This window comes from Girardinichthys multiradiatus, chromosome 1 (assembly GCF_021462225.1).
Source record: "Girardinichthys multiradiatus isolate DD_20200921_A chromosome 1, DD_fGirMul_XY1, whole genome shotgun sequence".
NCBI lineage: Eukaryota > Metazoa > Chordata > Actinopteri > Cyprinodontiformes > Goodeidae > Girardinichthys > Girardinichthys multiradiatus.
This window is the reverse complement of record NC_061794.1, coordinates 3,784,612-3,803,268: the sequence shown is the minus strand read 5'-3', so window position 1 is coordinate 3,803,268 and position 18,657 is coordinate 3,784,612. Positions and strand designations below refer to the sequence as shown.

At 41.8% G+C, this 18,657-nt stretch overlaps 1 protein-coding gene across 1 annotated transcript in view; it reads left to right on the top strand.

Moving 5' to 3' along the window:
• Positions 1-18,657, top strand: part of skia (v-ski avian sarcoma viral oncogene homolog a) — a 91,102-nt gene that overhangs the window by 63,408 nt on the left and 9,037 nt on the right. Inside the window, exons 2-5 of the mRNA XM_047364463.1 lie at positions 15,109-15,225; positions 15,539-15,654; positions 16,270-16,571; positions 16,661-16,998. Coding sequence (XP_047220419.1) covers positions 15,109-15,225; positions 15,539-15,654; positions 16,270-16,571; positions 16,661-16,998 — 873 coding nt within the window. The remainder of the gene's footprint in view (positions 1-15,108; positions 15,226-15,538; positions 15,655-16,269; positions 16,572-16,660; positions 16,999-18,657) is intronic.

The following is an 18,657-nucleotide window of genomic DNA, read 5'->3' as shown; positions in this document are numbered from 1 at the left end:
TAGAAAAATATTAGAAAAGTCCAATATTTTTTGCGAGTCATCTCAGAAAGTGAAACCCATATATTATATAAAATAATTCCACATACAATTAAATATTCCAAGCCTTTTTTTCTTGTTGTTTTGATGATTATGGCTTACAGGGAAAGAAAACTCCAAATTCAGTGTATCAGAAAACTAGAACATCACATTAGACCAATCAAAAATAATGTTTTAGGCACATTTCTATGTATTCAATACTTGGTTGGGCCTCCTTTGGCAGTGTAGGCAGGTGCAAAGTCCTGCTGGAAAATAAAATTAGCATCTCCATAAGGCTTGTCAGCAGAGAGAAGCATGAGGTGCTCTAGAATTTTCTGGTAGATTGCTGCATTGACCTTGGACCTCAGAAAACACAGTGGGCCAACACTGCCAGATGACATGGCCCCCAAACCATCACTGACTGTGGAAGCTTCACACTGGACGTCAAGCAACGTGGATTGTGTGCCTCTCCACTGTTCCTCCAGACTCTGGGACATTGATTTCTAAATGAAATGCAGAATTTACTTTCATCTGAAAACATGACTTTGGACCATTGAGCAACAGTTCAGTTCTTTTTCTCCTTAGGTAAGACGCTCCTGATGTTGTCTCTGGTCTAAGAATAGCTTGACACGATGCGACATTTGTAGCCCGTGTCTAGTATTAGTCTGTGTGTGGTGGCTCTTGATGCACCGACTTCAGCCTCCATCCACTCCTTGTGAAGCTCCCCCATTTTCTTGAATGGATTTTGCTTGACAATCCTCTCAAGGCTGCTGTTCTCCCTGATGCTTGTGCACCTTTTCCTACCACACTTCTTCCTTCCACTCAATTTCCTGTTAATATGCTTGGATATAGAACTCTGTGAACAACCAGCTGCTTTATCAATAATCTTTTTGGCTTTTGTGGCAGTTGATGACTGTCATCTGGACATCTGTCCCGCTCAGCAGTCTTTCCCATGACTGTGTAGCCTATGACCCAGAGTGAGAGACCGCTTAAAGGCTCAGGAAACCTTTGCAGGCATTTTGAGTTCATTAACTGATAAGGGTGTGTCACCATGAGTGTCCAATAAGGAACTTTTTTCCAGTATTCATATTTTTTCTGAGATACAGAATTTTGGGTTTTCTTTACCTGCAAACCATAATCATCAAAATTACAAAAAACAAAGACTTGGAATATATCACTCTATAGGCCTGATCCTCAAAAGGTTTGGCTGTACCAAACCGCACGCAAACCTGTTTGCGCCAGCAAAGCTGATCTACAAACGAGGTGGTAATTGGATTGTGTGTGCAAAATCAGCGGAACTGCAGGCACAAACGTTTTTGCGCGTCTGCCTTCATGAATATGCAAAACATATGATAATGATCCAAATGCTCAAATTCATGGGTGCAGGATATGCTAATGTCATCCCTCACAACCCACAATGTGATTTTCAAAGCCTGAAACGGTTTGCGGACCGATTGCAATTTTTGCGTGTGGATTTTGAAATGCAGGTGCTAACTGGGACGCAAAAATGTCTGCTGTCACTTTGGCCAGAAGGAGGCATAGATAGAATGACAGATGACGGGGAGAGAGAATCTTCTGTACATGTGCCAACAGATTTGGGTTGTCAGAAATAAAAATAGATGAGAATAGAGGATTCTATGTAGGATTTTGAGCCAATCACAAACAAAAGCCATGATATTTCTCCTATGGTAAAACGTCTTGCAACACTTTATTCAACATCATTCCAGCGTAACACCGCTGTCAGTGATCATCTGCTGAATGCGCACAAACCTGATAAAGGCAAAATAACTGCACAGCCCACACGGCCTGTAATCGCACATCATGCAAAAGACCCACTGTGCTTTGATGTTGATAATATAATTAATAGGAAAGAACTAAAGACATTACAAGGCATATTAAATCCTTCATTTGCAAACTGGATGCTAAAATCACTTCTTAGCAGCCGAAATATCACCATTTTAAGGCAGCTTTTCCATGTGGTGACAGACAGTGTATGCTTTAACCTTGTCACTAAACAAAACACATTGCACAGTAACGTTATGCCATTGCAGTACAATTGGAGCTGGATCAGTTTGATTATGTTGTTTAAATGTGAACATATGCCAGGGGAGGGTTTTGTTTATGCAGTAAAAAATTATTTTGTGTCACCAAAAAACAATTTAAACAATCAAACACATCGTATATTGTTAAAATATTTGCAAATCAAACAAAATGAATTTAGTAAAATAATTGGAAAATAATTTATTTTTACGTACATAAATGTTTGATTTAACTTTTTTGCAAGACAGTTATGTGATGTTATGTTTTAAAATTAGCAAAGCTATAACATGCAGATTGCCAACTCCTACAACAATCTATTTTCAGTTGCTAATATTACGCTCAGGCTTAAATATTGTGGCTGTTTATCATAAACTCCCAACTCTTCAAACATATATTCTCACAAAAACACCAGAACCCGGTGAGTCTCCGAAAAGACTTCAAATGAACAAGGAGACAAATTAATTAACATACATATTTGTATTTTATATTGTTAATATTGATAGGCCAATTTGTTGCGAGTTACGTCGAGCAAGAAATTATCTTGTCAGGGCAGATGACAAACCTGCTGTGAGTACCACAAAAAAAGCAAACTAACAGTCCAAAAAAGCAAGAGCCGAACGCAACAGAAGGAAAAATTCTGTAACAGTCCCTACATATTTCTAGCAACACAGCAGATGATCTGTTTGCTTTTCCTTTCGCTTCAGAATCAGAATCAGAATCAGAATCAGAAAAGCTTTATTGCCAAGTACGTTTTTGGACATACAAGGAATTTGTTTTGGCGTAGTCAGTGCAATACAATACAAATTAAACAGTATAAACATATCTACAATATAATATAAATATATGTGCACAGTTTTAAGTGAGTGAGAGTAAATATAGAGCAGTATAAGATGCACGAGCAATACAACAGTGCAGGTGATCATTGTGCAAGTAAAGCAGTAGCACATGCAATTTCCTCATTTAAATAGGATGGTCTTCACCTGTTTTGCACTTGTTATCTGTTTTGCACCTGTTATACACGCAAATTAGCATCCGCTGTTTGGGATCTTTGAAGATCAGGTCCTAAGTGTAATGATTCTATATAATATGTGAGTTTCACTTCTCAGAAGACTGGCAAAAAACATTGCTCTTTTTTGAAATATTCTAATTTTTTGGGGCTGTATCTGTACTGTTGTATCATATCAACCTATTGGTTGCTTTAAAACATCTGTCTGGACATTTTCAGGACATTTAGTTACTTTTTGGTAATACGTCTTCCTGTAGATTACAAACTATGGGTTAAATTTAGCATAACATCTAGGGCTTATCTAACCATGTTTTTTGGCTGAAGGAGCATCTTCTTCTTTACCTCTATAGAAGCTAATGTTAATGACACCCCTTAATACAAGTTAATGTTAGCATTCAGTCGCTCCATAAAGGCAGCATCCCAGAACAGGATGGAAAAGCTGTTGAAATGTCCAGCTGTATTTACTTACCCTCCCACTCAGTCTTCAAGCTTTCCGTCATTTCCACCCATCCGAACCCTGGTTAGCTCTGAACAAGGAGGGCCGCTCTCTCCCTATTCCCACGGAAAGAGTTGCCAAAGCAAATTTGGCAAGAGGAAATGGAGAACCTGCCCCCTTCTTAACCCTCCCCAGTCCTTCCCCTCTCTTCACTCTGTCTTTATATCGTTGTATATATACAGACTTTTACATGGAGACGGTCCGCAATAGAAGAAGAGCCATATATTGCTTTATGATTCCCACTCTTTCAGTTTTCCAGGCATATCACTGCTGTCATGTGGTTTTTTGTTTGTCTCCAGGCTCCTCAAGGTTAAAACCCTCAGTCAAGATGAAGCTAATGAGAAATGAAGACCAGATCAAGCTGAAAACAAAAAATCCATGAAGAAGCATAATCAACCTACATAGCCTAGCCTAACATCAAGTACTCACAGCAATTACTTTTCCTCACCTTTTTAAGGATGAGTTGTACTCAAGGTCATGCTTTTACCAAGATGTCATTGCTACTTCCAGGTTTTGGATGTTGTCCTGTCATGTTTTACACATATATTAAATGCAATGGATTAGTTTGAGCTGGATCAGAACCTTTGCACAGTAATGTAGAAGCATTTAACCTTTAGCCAGTTTCAGCAGTTCTGGGAGGCTTCTCCTGTTTCTGGTGCTGGTGTCCCTCTGGACTCTTCCTAGAATTGGGAGGTTGAAAAGTACTGCAGATTCACTGCAGTAGTAAAAACAAAAAAAAAAACAATTCTAAATAACAGTAATGGTTCAACAAGAATAGAAGAGTCTGATTTCCAGAATGAGGGCAGTCCTCTGGGAAAATGCTCGGAGATGTCCGTAACAGTTGTTTTAGTCTGGAATGTGTCTTTCAAGTAGCAGGGGAATGTTGGAGAAGCTGCTGGGTTGATGAATGACGAGTTATGAGAGGAGATGGAACAGGCAGGTACTGCTGGGGCCCCTTACTATACACATGGGAGTCTGAACATCTGCCATGTGTCTGCACACTCACTACGCAGGTGTCTTTACACTCAGCTTTACTCAACAAGTTCATACTTGCTTCTAATAAATCCAAAGTTATTGAAAAAATAAAATCACTTATGTGCTGAGCACAGGCAAAATTAGTCGGCACCAAATCAAAGAGAATATTAGATGAGGTCATTTAAAGTCTAGTCAGCAAACCGGTTCATCTCAAAGACAAAACTGCATCTCAGCAAGTCTGCAGGCTCTTGAATAATAAGATGGATAAGATTCTTGTTTCAGCAAAATGTTGCAGCAGTCTAACTGTAACTATGTAAAGTGTTTTTGTGATTTACTCCATTGAAGACAGAAGCTCTATTGTTTTTCGTGACTCCTCAGCCTAGGAGGGGATGGTGGAATGAACTGGTTGCCAAATTTGGAGCTCTTTTGTGGATGCCTGTAACCCACAAACACTCGAGGATTCTCTCTGCAGCAAGCTGCTCATTAGATTTTTATTCACCATGTTGGCTGTGGAGCAAAATGCACACCAAAGAGAGGACATTACATTTAAACTGGCTGGTGTGCATTAACAGGTGGTGAGAGCTGAACTCTCCAGAAAAATAAACCCACCATCTGAGGGCAGCAGTCCACGTAAAAACTTCTTAAATCTCAGGGGGGCGGACATCTTGTTTCTTTGCTGGAGGGCCAGCCGCTAACACATTCAGCCCTGACCTCAGCATTATTAGCTTTTCTGCATAAACAGAGGAGCAATGTGTTGTCTGACACCTGTTTGTTTTTTCTGCATGTGCACTTATTTATTTGTGGCCAGGGTTGAACTACAGTCATGCTGCTTCCAGGAAGGGTCCCACCCTTTTCACAGCTCAGGGGGCCCTCTGAAAGACATGCGGGGAGGCCAAAGTCAGGTCACAGGCAGGGTGGGGCCCCATTCAGCCTACTGACTGAAGACAAAAGCAAAGAAAACGTTGTTTGGCCTTTTATCTCAGCCTAGTCTGCAGGGGTGTTTGATTCTGCAACCACCTCTACATCGAAACACCTACAGCGTTTGAATGTTTTCTCCTGAGAGGCACACAATCCTTGCATCTGATGCATTTAGCAGCCAGAGTAGAAGGAAATCATGTTTAACCATGTAGTTGAGCACTGATTGATCCAAACCAATTCCTCTATTCCCAACATTCCGCTCAGTTCTTGAGACAAGACATAAAACATGTATGAATTGACAGGTAACCTGATTCTACATATTTAAGCACATTATTATGGGATGCACGTAAGAACAAAAAAAAGCAGAAAGACTTTATCCAAAATGTGTTTAACATGCCAAACGGTGGCCACATGTCTGCAGATGACTTCATCACTGCTTTATTTATTGCTCCAGGAAAACATTTAGTCTTTGGGTTTAGAGCTGGTTCTAACAACTGGAAGATTTTGCCAAACATTTTATGCTTTATTTTATTCTGTAATCAATGACACAGGAAACGCTGTCAGACAGATAGATAAACACGGCAGGGTGGGTGAGGGATTTGGGAAAGACAGAAATGGAAGAGGGAGTGGTAGAAAAGGAAGCAAGGTGTTGGCCTGGTTCATCCAAGTGACAGATTGGATTAGGACAGAGATTCGGCTTTGCCTTAATAAAGGCTGGCTGTCATCTCAGCAGCTCTGTTCAGCACGTTTGGGACATACTGGCCCTCATACGTTCAGCATTACAAGGTGTCTGTAAAAAAACATAGATTGGTTTCAAGTCAAGCTGACTTCATTGTCCCAAGGGTTCTATTTCCTTCCAGAAACTTTCAAAACAGCATTTATATAATCACAGAGGAAGCACAGTACTTGTAACCCAATTTCACTATTTAGCAAACAGAAAATAAGCAGCAGTGCAGAAATGAGCTGAGGTAATGCTGAAGTTTTCAGAAGATTTAAGAAGCAGATTGGTACTTCTCATCACAGGTGATGAATATCTGATCATCAGGTAGTGAAATGCTTTTGTCATATCCTGCGCTGAGGCCACAGCTGTGTTAGCACAATGCCAGGGTTCACAGTCATCAGCAATAACCCAAGAGAAGCCCCTGTTGCTGCCCATCAATCTGGGAAGGGTTATAGGACCTTATACAAATAATCTGAAGTCAGTCATTCCACCGACACACCAGGTAGAGACTGAACATGTTTGGGTTGCAAGGAGGCGTTGCTAGAAGGAAGCGTCTCTTCTCTGAAAAGAATAATAATACAATTAATATGGCAACATGACCTTGGTTCACAAGTTGCATCTAAATTCACTTTTGGAAAAATGTCCTTTGGACAGATGCGACCAGGATAGAGATGCTTGACCATAATGCACAGTGCCCTTTTGGGTGACAAACCAACACATACCACTGACTGCCAAACATGGGGGTGGAACTGTGATGATTTGGGCATATTCTGCAGCCAGAGGATATGGCTCCTCTGTTTACCAAATTATTTAAGAGTCAAATGAGGTCATCTGTGAGACAGCTGAAGTTTGGCACAATGTGGGTGACCAGCAGGACAATCACTCCAAATAAGGTAGCAAATCTCCAACAGAGTGGTTATAAAAGCAAAGAATTAAGGTATTACAATGGCCCAGTCAAAGTAAGGACCACAATCTAAATGAAATCCTGTGATGGAACCTTAAGAAAGGTGTGCTGTAATGAGTGAGTGCAAATGTCAAAAGTTCCCCAGCAGAGGATGATAAAGTCTGACACAAATGAACTATTTAACGTAATTCCCTCTGAAAGTGGCTCTGCCAGCTGTTAGCTCATAAATTACTTCTGGACTGTGGGCCAAGTTTGGTTTCTTAAGTAGTTAAGATTACACTACAGATATACAAGTGTCGTTCATAATGAGGTTGTGTTTGTGATGTTTATTTCTTACTCAAGTGCTATTTTTAGGTGACTTTACATATTTCTCCCACTTTTACTGTCAGTATGTGTCCAGATACTATCCTTGTTTTAAAACTTTTAGGAAATACTTGATTCTAGAACCACTTTGTAGACACAAAGTCCTCACACCTGACACATTTAGCTGCCACAGGAGAAGGAAAAAACAGTTTAACCGAAGGTCTGGAGATTGTGCATGAATTGATTAGACAGCATGGTATTTAAGGCTAAAAGGTCAGAACAGTGAAAGTGTAGTGTATTCAGTTTCATTTAGGAATTTCATTTCCCCAAATTCTTTTGTCTAAACCTAAAGTGTCTTGATAGGCTTGACGTGTTGTTCCTCTATCATTATTGACCAGAAACAGGCCAACTTAGAGCGACCAGACTGATATTAGTCATGCTGTAACTACCCTAGGTATTTCTAAGAAATAGTATCTTGTCTCAGTGGAACAGCAGACACAGGAACCTGAAGAACAAAGCTTTCTGAAAGGTACAGACAATCTTTAGGAGAAAATACCCCACCCATCCTGTCTCTGCTGCAAACACCCTCTCTCTAACAGATGAACACACCCAGACTGGAGATGTGCACGGGGCCCCCAGCAGCAGCTGAGACGTGCTTGATTCTGCCCCATGACTTAACGCTTTGTGAGTTTCTCATGCGGGGGCTATTCCTGACTGCCATGTGGCAGAGAGAGGGGCAAGAAATCAGCATCTGACACACAGGAGCTGCAGAGTTCCACTGCTGGCCTCTTGTGCATTTTCTTAAATCCACCCAGTGAGCTTGAAAACAGATACAATATCAACACATCATAAACAAACAGATAAGTCGAGTAAATGTGACACATTTAAGGCCTTATTTACATGTAGGAAATATATTCACCACATTAGGGAAAACCTCTCCATTTAACTGAAAGTTTGGCATGAAACCAAAGTTTCCAGATACCGTCGCAGCAGACATGACTTACTGTGATTCGATGGGAAATACAAACGACATGCTGCGGTTATCTGAGCTCACAGATATTGGACAAACAATAGGGCTTCAAAGAAGACTACTTATATACTGGAAGCCTTTTCACAGGTGTAATTTGAACTCTAACCGAGCAACAGTTGTCATGATGGTCCAGAAAGAATTTATATTAGCTTTAAAAGCATTAAGAATTGTAAGATCAATTCTCATGTTTATCTGGAAATATAGTTTTCTGTAGCAAAGTCTGAAGCCACTCTACAGTTTTGACAAGCTGGTATGGTTTAAACAACAAAGGTCTCAATAAATAGGTGTGATTTTTCAGTTATACAGGATGAACATCTGAAACATCTGAACCTCAGACAGTCACCCACTGTTCAGCCCATTCAGCAATGGCCCATTTCCAATGGAATGACCATGTCATAACTGAAGTATGTTAGTAGCGCTATGACGCTGTACTGATAGGACAAGGTGTGGTGTTCTCAGTGTGAGGTGTTGCAGCAGACGGTGCAGTGTGAACACGTCTAACACACCTCAATTAATCTTTAAGCTTTATCTCAGAGGTGTGATATCCTGTCTATACTACACGAGCCATGGCGGATCGTAAAGAGCTGCAGAGAGCAGGAGTGTATGAACGTAAATACATTCACCATGTGCAGCAGCCTCCTGCAGGTCAGGGGTGTTTCTGGGGACCAATAAAGGTTTTTCTTTCAGGGTCTCTATTGTGCAGGCCTTTTTGCAGAAATATTTGTCACATTTGTACATTACTCAGCCAGTGACTCATTTTTGATCATGTTTAACCCAACAGAAAGACATCTACTCCATTGTTGGTGATTCAAATTAGAGTGAAATAACTCCAGTTCTCGTTTTTATCTCCCCATCCCCTGAAAGCAAACGCCAGGCCTCTGGGAACCAGCTCCACTGTCCCTGTGTTAAATGAAAGCTCCAAGCCTCATGCCTCTCAGTGTTGCTACTTAAACACGCAGATTTGTCTCTGTTCCTCTGAGTCCCCCCTGCCGCTGAGCCCCACAGGCTAAGCTGCCGGTTTGTTGACCCCCAAACGCTCTGCTTCATCCAAGATTTTTCCCGGATCGCATCCCGCTGGAGAGCCGCAGTATTGGCAACCAGTAATCCACGAGACAAGGACACGTGGCACACATTGTGTGTGTGTGTTTATGTGCGTGTGAGAGATCAGCCGCTCTAGCCACTTGCCTCTAGCTCTGCTTTGCTACAGTCAAATCTAGGACAAGTCTCCTCATCTCTAGATAACCCACAAAGCGTCATGCACTCGTCCAGCCTCTCTTCTTGTTCAGATCTACTTCCAGGACTCCCACGCTGTACTGAAACATGTGAAAAAGCACAGAGTATACTTACAGTCCTGAGAAGGACATGGAAAACCATTTGTTGACGCCCTCTAGTTGACTGTTGCAGTTTCTAAACCTTTTGGATAAAAACTCATTAATCTAATGAAGACGTTTTTCACAAAGATTATATAAAAAGCTGAATAAACTGGCTGCAACTTGTTGGTCAGGAATTATTCCAGCTCTAAATGGTTTCTTTGCAATTTTATGATGATGCAGATTTCCTCCAATGAAACTCAGATTTCTTCAGTTCTGTCGTGAAATACCCTTTTTCTGCATCATAACGCTGTACTAGTTGACTAGAAGACTCTCTCAGCTGTGGAACAACTCTGATGTTGTAATGGAAAGTTAATGAAAGTCATGGAGCTGAGCCCCCAGGAGTCTACTGGAACGAGGACAGCTGTCATGTTGGGAGTGCTAGCAAGTCTAGCCATACCACTGCCCCGCCAGCGTGGCTCTGATTACACTGACAAGTGGCAAAGCAGGCTGCCTTGCATTGAGAAGCATCTAACCCCGATCCAAATGATCACCTGTTGACACCTAGCAGGATGGCGCTTTGTCCGTGTATGTGTGGAGCAGAGAGTTCTGCCCATTTCTGTACACCTCCTGAAGCAAAAGCAAAAGAGATTCCTTTGCTGATTTACAAGCCGGTGTAATAAAACAGGTGTTTACTGTAGATAACCTTGTGTATTCAAATTCAATTCAATTCAGTGTTATTTATATAGCGCCAATTCACAACACATGTTGTCTCAAGGCACTTCACAACAGTCAGGTACATACATTCCAATTAATCCTAACCATTGAACAGTGCAGTCGGAGTTAGCTTTTTATTCAAATTGGATAAAACGTTTTTCTATCAAAGGAAACCCAGCAGATTGCATCCAGTCAGTGACTTGCAGCATTCCCTCCTGGATGAGCATGTAGAGACAGTGGAGAGTCACTGGCGTTGACTTTGCAGCAATCCCTCATACTGAGCATGCATGTAGCGACAGTGGAGAGGAAAAACTCCCTTTTAACAGGAAGAAACCTCCAGCAGAACCAGAACCAGGCTCAGTGTGAGCGGCCATCTGCCACGACCGACTGGGGGTTTGAGAGAACAAAGCAGAGACACAAAAAGAACACAGAAGCACTGATCCAGGAGTACTTTCTATGGGAAGGAAAAGTAAATGTTAATGGATGTAGCTCCTTTAGTCGTTTCACCTAGAAAGAAAGAACATATAAACTCTGAGCCAGTTTTCAAGGTTCGATTTTGAAAGTGAGCACATATAATTAGTTACAGTAAAAGCTCAGTCAATTTCCATGTCTAGGAGAGAGAAAGGGTTAAACACTAAAAGACAGGGCTATGTGGATCATCGGTAGAGGGTGAGCATTAAGTTGTTGCCAGCAGAAGCTCGGACAATTCCCCTCTCCAGAAAGGTGTCACAGGTAGACACAGAGCCAGGCCAGGTGTAGCTTCTAGGAAAAGAATAGAGAGAACATAAAGTTAAAAACTGAAATAACAGCAAATAATGCAAAATTGGAGAGTAGTGTGAGAATGTAGCGAAGAGGGTGAAAGTGGTCGTTATGTCCTCCAGCAGCCTAAGCCTGTAGCAGCATAACTACACAGATATTTTTAGTTCAGATTATTTAGTTAAACGTCGCTTATTTACAACAATGTCGTCTCAAGGAACCCCACAAAGGGTCCCACTGATGGTCATTGTTATACTAAAAACCACAAGGATTAGGATACCTCTCTCTGTCAGACTGTTTATAACCATTGGAATCACGACAACACATTCACCACAAGACCATAAAACTATTGGCATACGTTAGCCAGAAGCCACAAACCAAGCATCTTCAAACTAACCAAGTTTCATTATACCCACTAAAGACCATATTATGTCTCACTGTTTTTTACCGTCCTGTTCTTCAACACTAAACTGTATAGCAACATTTTTAAACCAAAGAGCAAGGCATAATCATTAGCTGTTTTGAGACTCAGTAAAGATACTGCAGTATAACACTTTCAAAGGATTCACACCTAAATTTAACACAAACATGATTTAATTCCTTTTATTTAAAACAGAGGACTAACAGTTATCCTATTTCGATTTGTTTACTGCTATTTTGACTTAAACGTGGACTTAAGTAAAAATATCAAATATACATGTACCAAATTTACAAGTACTACAAGTGCTTGTTCTGTAGATAATTCTGCCTTTTTGTAGCGAAAGCCTCTGCTATGCTGATCTTAATAGAACACAAGTCTAACAGGCCCATATTAGCTGATTAATTGGTCAGGCTATCTGCTCAGGTTGCCAGCCTGCAGTCAGCTGCTTTACAAACAGTTTGTAGACAGTGCTACTTGAATTACAGTGATAAGTGGTCCTCCTTTAGTTTTCCCATCATGACTGTCCATGTTTCCCACCCCTCGCCAGTTTTCAAATATCTAAACGTCTCTTTCTTTCGAGCATGGGAAATTGTGGAGGTGTGCACAGCTCAGTCCGGCCTGATTTTTGTCGCTGTTGAATTTGGAATTTCATGAACTTTGACTTGAGTGTATTATCTAAATCATAGCAAGCAGCTCTGTTTTTGATTGAGAGAAGAACGCTGCCCTGTAGCTGTACAGGTTTCACCGTTTGCTTCCAAAGTGCATGACACTTTGATCTTAAAGCCACAATTCTCCATGTTCCTCACAGCTGGAAAAGACTTGGCTCAATCTGACACTCCTTCTGGAATCTTATTAAAAGGACTTTAAACCATAGGAACAGCATGACGGAAGATTTTTGGATTCTACATTTTTGCTTGTAACAAAGATTTTTCTCAGCTTTTGTCTCCTTTCATCATCCCATCTAAATAAATTTGACATTGCATGAGTCAGATTCAACTGATTTAAAGAAAACGAGTCAATAGATATTGAGTTCTTATTTATAGAGAGCAACACACTTTCTGTTGAGTCTCTGCATGTGTGTATGTGTGTGTGTGTGTGTGTGTAAGTGTATGTGTGTCTGTGGCAGCTAGTGACAGCCACAGCTGGGAGAAGCTGAGGTCATAGTGACAAAGCCCTGCTTGTCTCCCTTTATGGGTGTATCGGTGTGTGACACACACACAGACACAGTGCCCCAGTCACCTCTTGCCTTCTCTCTTGACTGCCCATTTACAAACACACCTTAGCTGCTCTGGATCCCATGTGTGACGCAGAGCCTGGGTGGTGTGTGAGTCTGAGGTTCCCTGTAAATAGAAAGATCTACTGAGAGTCAACAACACTCCTAAACTTAAATGTTCTGGAGGTTGCAGCTACCAGACGGCTCCCCTGGCACCCCTCTAACAACACACACGGGGCTGATTATTGGTCCGTATGGCACTTGGTGCATTTTCACTTCATTCACATTTATTGTGGCGACGCTCAGTTAGCAGTGCGACCTGTGATGCAATTCTCATCCCAAGGGACAGCTGTTTGCGGCCATTCTGTTGGAAGCTGGTTGGAAGTTAGTTCATTCTTACTAAGGTTTCTACTAGGGTGCTCGATATGCTGTGAATAAATATCACTGCAATATTAGTGTCTGCAGTGTAGCATTTGTTGGTCATTAGATTCCAGGGGCCTCATGTACGAAAGAGAAAGGTTTCGTACACAAAGTTTGCAGTAGGAAGAACTTCTGAAACTTGCAGCGCACAAACAATTCAGATGTATAAAGCCGTGCGTAAACATGTCACCACACGCCCGGTCCTTGACTCTAAATACATATGCAAAGTAGTATAAATAACCAGAAGTCCCCCATCACATGTCGAAATAACCATGGCAACGGTGCTGTGATGGTGAAAGAGCCAGTTCCTGTTGGTGGAAAAATGCTAAAAGAGACTGTGTCTGCACAACATGAGAGATGTTTGTAGTGAATTAAAGCAAACCAACAACTACTTGAATGACATCAATGACCCAAACCTGACTTGAAATGAAAAGGTTGTCAGCTCGATCCAGTTTAGTTCTACAATGTCTGCATCAAATCCACATGGCACTCAGGCTGCTGCACTCAATCACAGCTCAATGCTGATCCTTATAATGACGTGAATATTCCTCCCATATTTCTATTACGAAGATGCAGCTATTTATGGACATATGTGATTGTCACCAGCTTGTCCACCATAGGAATCATCAAACCTGACATGTTTGGAATGAATCTGCTGATCCGACAACGTTTTCTTTTTCAGTGAGAATGAAAGTGCCCCTTAGATGATTCACATGCATTTTATGCTCCTCAGCACACAGACCGATGAGCACTTCCATCTACAGGTGACAAAAACAGAGGAAGTTTTACAGTTTCCATCCGACTGAGGTGGTTTCCATCGTTTTCTGAGGTGTGTTACGTCATTGTGAGGCTAAATGTGATTCAGTTTCATCGCTCTGGTTTAAACCATAAAAGCTCAAACTCATAAAGAAACACCGGGTTTGATGCTCCATGAATTAAATAAAGCTAAAGAGAGTCATATTTCAGAGGATTTAGGTGAGTTTTAGTTTTCTGTAGTTTATTGACCGAAAATGTTTGCGTGGCTTCCGCACATTTTCACGGCAGGTCAAAAATTTGTGTGGATTTACACACACTTTCATGCAGCGTTTATTTTTGTACATGCAGAGTTGTGCGTAAAACATTGTGCTGCAAGGTTTTTGTGCATAAGTACGCTTAGTACATGAGGCCCCGGATGTCTGGATATGACACTTTGACCTTTGGATGAAGTCTCTCCTCTAACATTTGGGAAGAAAGAAAGGTGTAAAGATTTCCAAATATATTTCTTTTAATAAATATGTTTATCCTGTTAATTTTTATGCAAGACAAGCAGCGTCTGTTCAGTAGTCGACATTCTAAGGCGTGGCTCCCAAAGGTCCTGTTGGAACCTTCTCTATTCAGGAGTGTCCATCAGTGCAGCACCCCCGATGTGCCCTCCTCTTAAGTTTCTATAGATTAAGCTTTATTTATGTATTTATTATTGGGAGTAGCTATAAGCAGTCAGTGCCTGATCTTAGGTTGGAGAATCAGGAATAAATGTTAAATGTAGAAGTAGCTGTACCTATAACAACTGAAATCTGCTCCAGCTCTTTACATAAACCTTACATGAAGTATTTTTTCATCACTATAAAAAGCAAGTTTTAAATATTCCTAAAGGAAGGATAGTAGCTTCAGTTCTTTCTTCATCGTCTACTTTTCCAAAGGAGGGGAGAGGATTTCTACATTGGATACATCTATAAGTTCATCTCTAAAGGTTTTAGCAGCTCCCTAACCCTTACAGGATTCTGCTTGAAGCGTTCCAAAAGGAAACATACCACCCTGACAAATAAAGTGTAAGTCATTAAAATATAACATGAGGTCTTTATTAACCTTCCTGCTGTCCTTTAGGCATCTGATGGCATCCCTTTGAAGAAGTCCAAACTCGAAGACATCCCTTCAAGGTCCCCGCTTGGCGACAAAGAGAAGCAGCATGACTGGCTACAGTCCCTGTCCGCCTCCAATAAGGTTGGTTTGGTCAAGAGGAACAGACTGATAGATGGAAGCCATGTTTTTATGTCAAACCTGTCAGATAAGAGAAGCTTTCTGTTGTAGATTTGATCAACTGTAGCAGGATTTCTAAAAACCTTACAGGGAATTCATCTCTTTAAAAGGAACTCCAATGATTGCACATTATATCTTTATACATAATGATTGAAACCAAACTGTGATCATTTCCAATGAAGTTCTTTCTTTACTGTAATATAATGTTAGAGCTGTAGCTGCATGGTTATATTATGTTTCTTCTGGTTTAGACTGAGACTTTATTTGTGTCTCACAGGTGATTAACTGCATTCAGCCCAGACAGAGACCTTCAGCTTTCAGACCATGGTCTCCTCACATCTCTGCTGGTGATAAGGAACCCTCTCCCCATCCTCTGGCTCTGCTGAGAGACAGGTAAGTCCAGCTCAGGACAGGACAAACAGGTCCAAAAGTGGACAACCAACCACTTCTAACTGCACCGAAGGCAGATTTTTATATGTCATGGTGACTCCATCATGACACATATAGTTAATGAGATAATTTATCTGATATCTTAAACATTAAATTATGTGCTTTTAGCCCTTTATAGTCAGTCAGTGTAAAAGAAATTTCTAAGTCTCTGAGTAAAGCTTTTAGAGCAGCAGATGACTGTGGTTTGAAGCAGCTCAAGATGATGTCTTTTCACTTGTCTGGGTGGGTTGGTGTCACATGGGTCAAGTCTGACTACCACAGCCTCCCACACTACCATTCACACACATTTGATACGCAGTCATGCTGCGGGCACCCACTCAGCACGGCGCTGCACCACATCACAGCCGATCTGGCCCAGTTTCTCTTCAAGTGGGAGGAGAGAGCTGCACACGTTTTGTTCAGTGTTTGTGTACCAAGATCTGTTCTCCTAAAAGGCCATTTTAGTTAAAGTCATTTTCCCACTAATTAGTTAAAACATGGATAGAATGAGATGATCCCAATAAGTATAAAGAACTATAGGTTATGAGACCTAAAGATCAGTGTGTCATTGTCCTTCAGCTTCTACAACTACAAAAGCCTTGAGAATGCCGTTGCCCCCAACGTGGCCCTTACACCTGTCCCCATGGGGAAGCTGGAGCCCCTGTCCCCGTCTGTGCCCAACACTTCCCATCCAAGTGGAGCTGAACCTTTAGATGAGGGCGCCAACCCCAACTCCAGACCTCGTAAGAGAAGAGCTACAGAGGAGCAACCAGCCCTGGCACCAGAGGTCCCCTGTCCCCCACCCGCCACTGCCGGCAAGCCTACACCACAGGATGACAAAGATTCCGAGGTGGAGATCGAAGTGGAGAGCCGTGATGATTGTAAGTGAAGAGCTCCATGCTGCCTCTGTTCTTTGACATGTTCACAATGTTGCAGCCATTTCACATGTTTCTGATCTTTTTCTTAACAGTCACTTCATCCATGTCCTCCCTGTCATCACCGTCCTTCACTTCATCTAGCAGCTCAGCCAAGGACCTGAGCTCCCCAGGCGCCCAAGGGCCAGCCTGCACCGTCACGTCGGCCGAATGCTCAGCCTTTGTGACTGCACCTGTTGCAGCCCCTGCTGTTGTGGTGGCCCCATTAGAGCTGGGACTGGAGTCCGAGTTGGAGAGCCTTAGACAGGCACTGGACAGCGGACTGGACTCTAAAGAGTCAAAGGAGAAGTTTCTGCATGAGATTGTTAAGATGCGAGTGAAGCAGGAAGAGAAGCTGGGATCAGCCCTTCAGGCCAAACGCAGCCTCCAGCAGGTAGGGGTTAGACCAGATTCCTTTGCTGTCTTCTTTGCAAAATAGCTCAACCTCAGTTTGATTGGAAGGGGAGCGTCTTTAAACATTAGTTTTCAAGTCTTCTCACAGATTCTTGGTTTGAATTAGATCTGGACTTTAACTAGGCCATTCTAACACATTCTATTGTGTCCGAGGTTCTGTGTTTAGGGTCATGGAAGATGAACCCTTTCTGCAGCCTCTAACAGCTTTTCTTCCAGGATTGTCTTGTATTTAACTCCATCCATCTTCCTTAACCCTGAACAGCTTTCCTGTCCTCCAAAGAAGCATCCCCACAGGATGACACTGCCTCCACCTGGTTTCACAGGGGAAGAGTGTTTACAGTTAGCTGAAATGCATTGTTATTTATCTGCCACGCAACATTTTGCATAAAGCCCAGAAACAAACATTTTGGTCTCATGAGAAGAGGACCTTCTTTCACATGTTTTTCTTGTATATTCTACACCGCTTGTGGCAAACCTTAAATAAGACTTAGTTTCTTTCAACAATGGACCCTTCTTTCCACCCTTACATCTAGGCCAAATAGGTGGCACCACAACAAATATATGTCCTGTCAGCAGACTCTCCTACCTGAGCTGATCTCTACAACTCCCCTAGAGTTACTATGGGCCTCATGGCAGCTTCTCTGATTAATGCTGTCCTTGCCCAGCCTGTCAGTACAGGTGGACCTCCATGTCTTGGTAGTTCTGCAGTTAGTCCATCCTCTCTCCATGTTCAGATGATGGAGTGAACAGAGCTCTGGGAGATGTTCAAAGCTTGGGATGTTGTTGTAGAACCTAACCATGCTTTAAACCTCTCCACAACGTTCTCCCTGACCTGCCTGTTGTGGTCCTTGGTCTTCATGATGCTGGTAAGAACCTCTGAGGCCAGAAACAGAACAGCTGCAGTTAGACTTAGATTACACACAGCTGGACTCTGGTTACTAACTAGGTGACTTTTATTTAAGGGCATCACAGGAAGAAAATGGTTACTTGTTACTTTGTGTTGGTCTTTCAAATAAAATCCCTATAAAATACCAGTTTATGGTTGTGAAGTAAAGAAGTTGAAGAGGTATGAATACTTTTGCAAGACACTGAACATGTAGACCCTGTGGAGGGCATAATTCATGTGATCATGAATGAGGTCTTAATTCTAAAGAATATTTGAAATACACTTAACCAAGAATACTTTTATGTACTTAAAATATAGCTAAGATACCCAGTCTTGAAACAGTTAAATAATGGGGTTGACACAATGAGAAACTATGACTAGAAGTAGAAAAACATTAAAAGTGTTTCCTTAGGTTTCCACACAGGGAGAGGCCAGATAGTTCTGGTCTTGGACTGAGTAAAAGAAAATGCAGATGGATTGTGTCTGTGTGAGGGAACGACGCAGGAGGCATCCTGGGACTCCATCCCACTTTCACTTTGTGTCACAGCAGCTCCACACAGAATTAGCAGCATATCTTAGTTAAATCACTCAGTGTGGACTTAAGGTCCAGCATGAAGGAGACAGTTATTCTTGTTAGGGGTGTGATGGGGCTTGTTACCTCTCCGTCTTTTCATAGGAGCCAACAAAGACCCGATGACAGATGTTTTTTGTCCCAGCTTCCAGGTTCCCATGAGAAGAGATGGGCGTGTTACC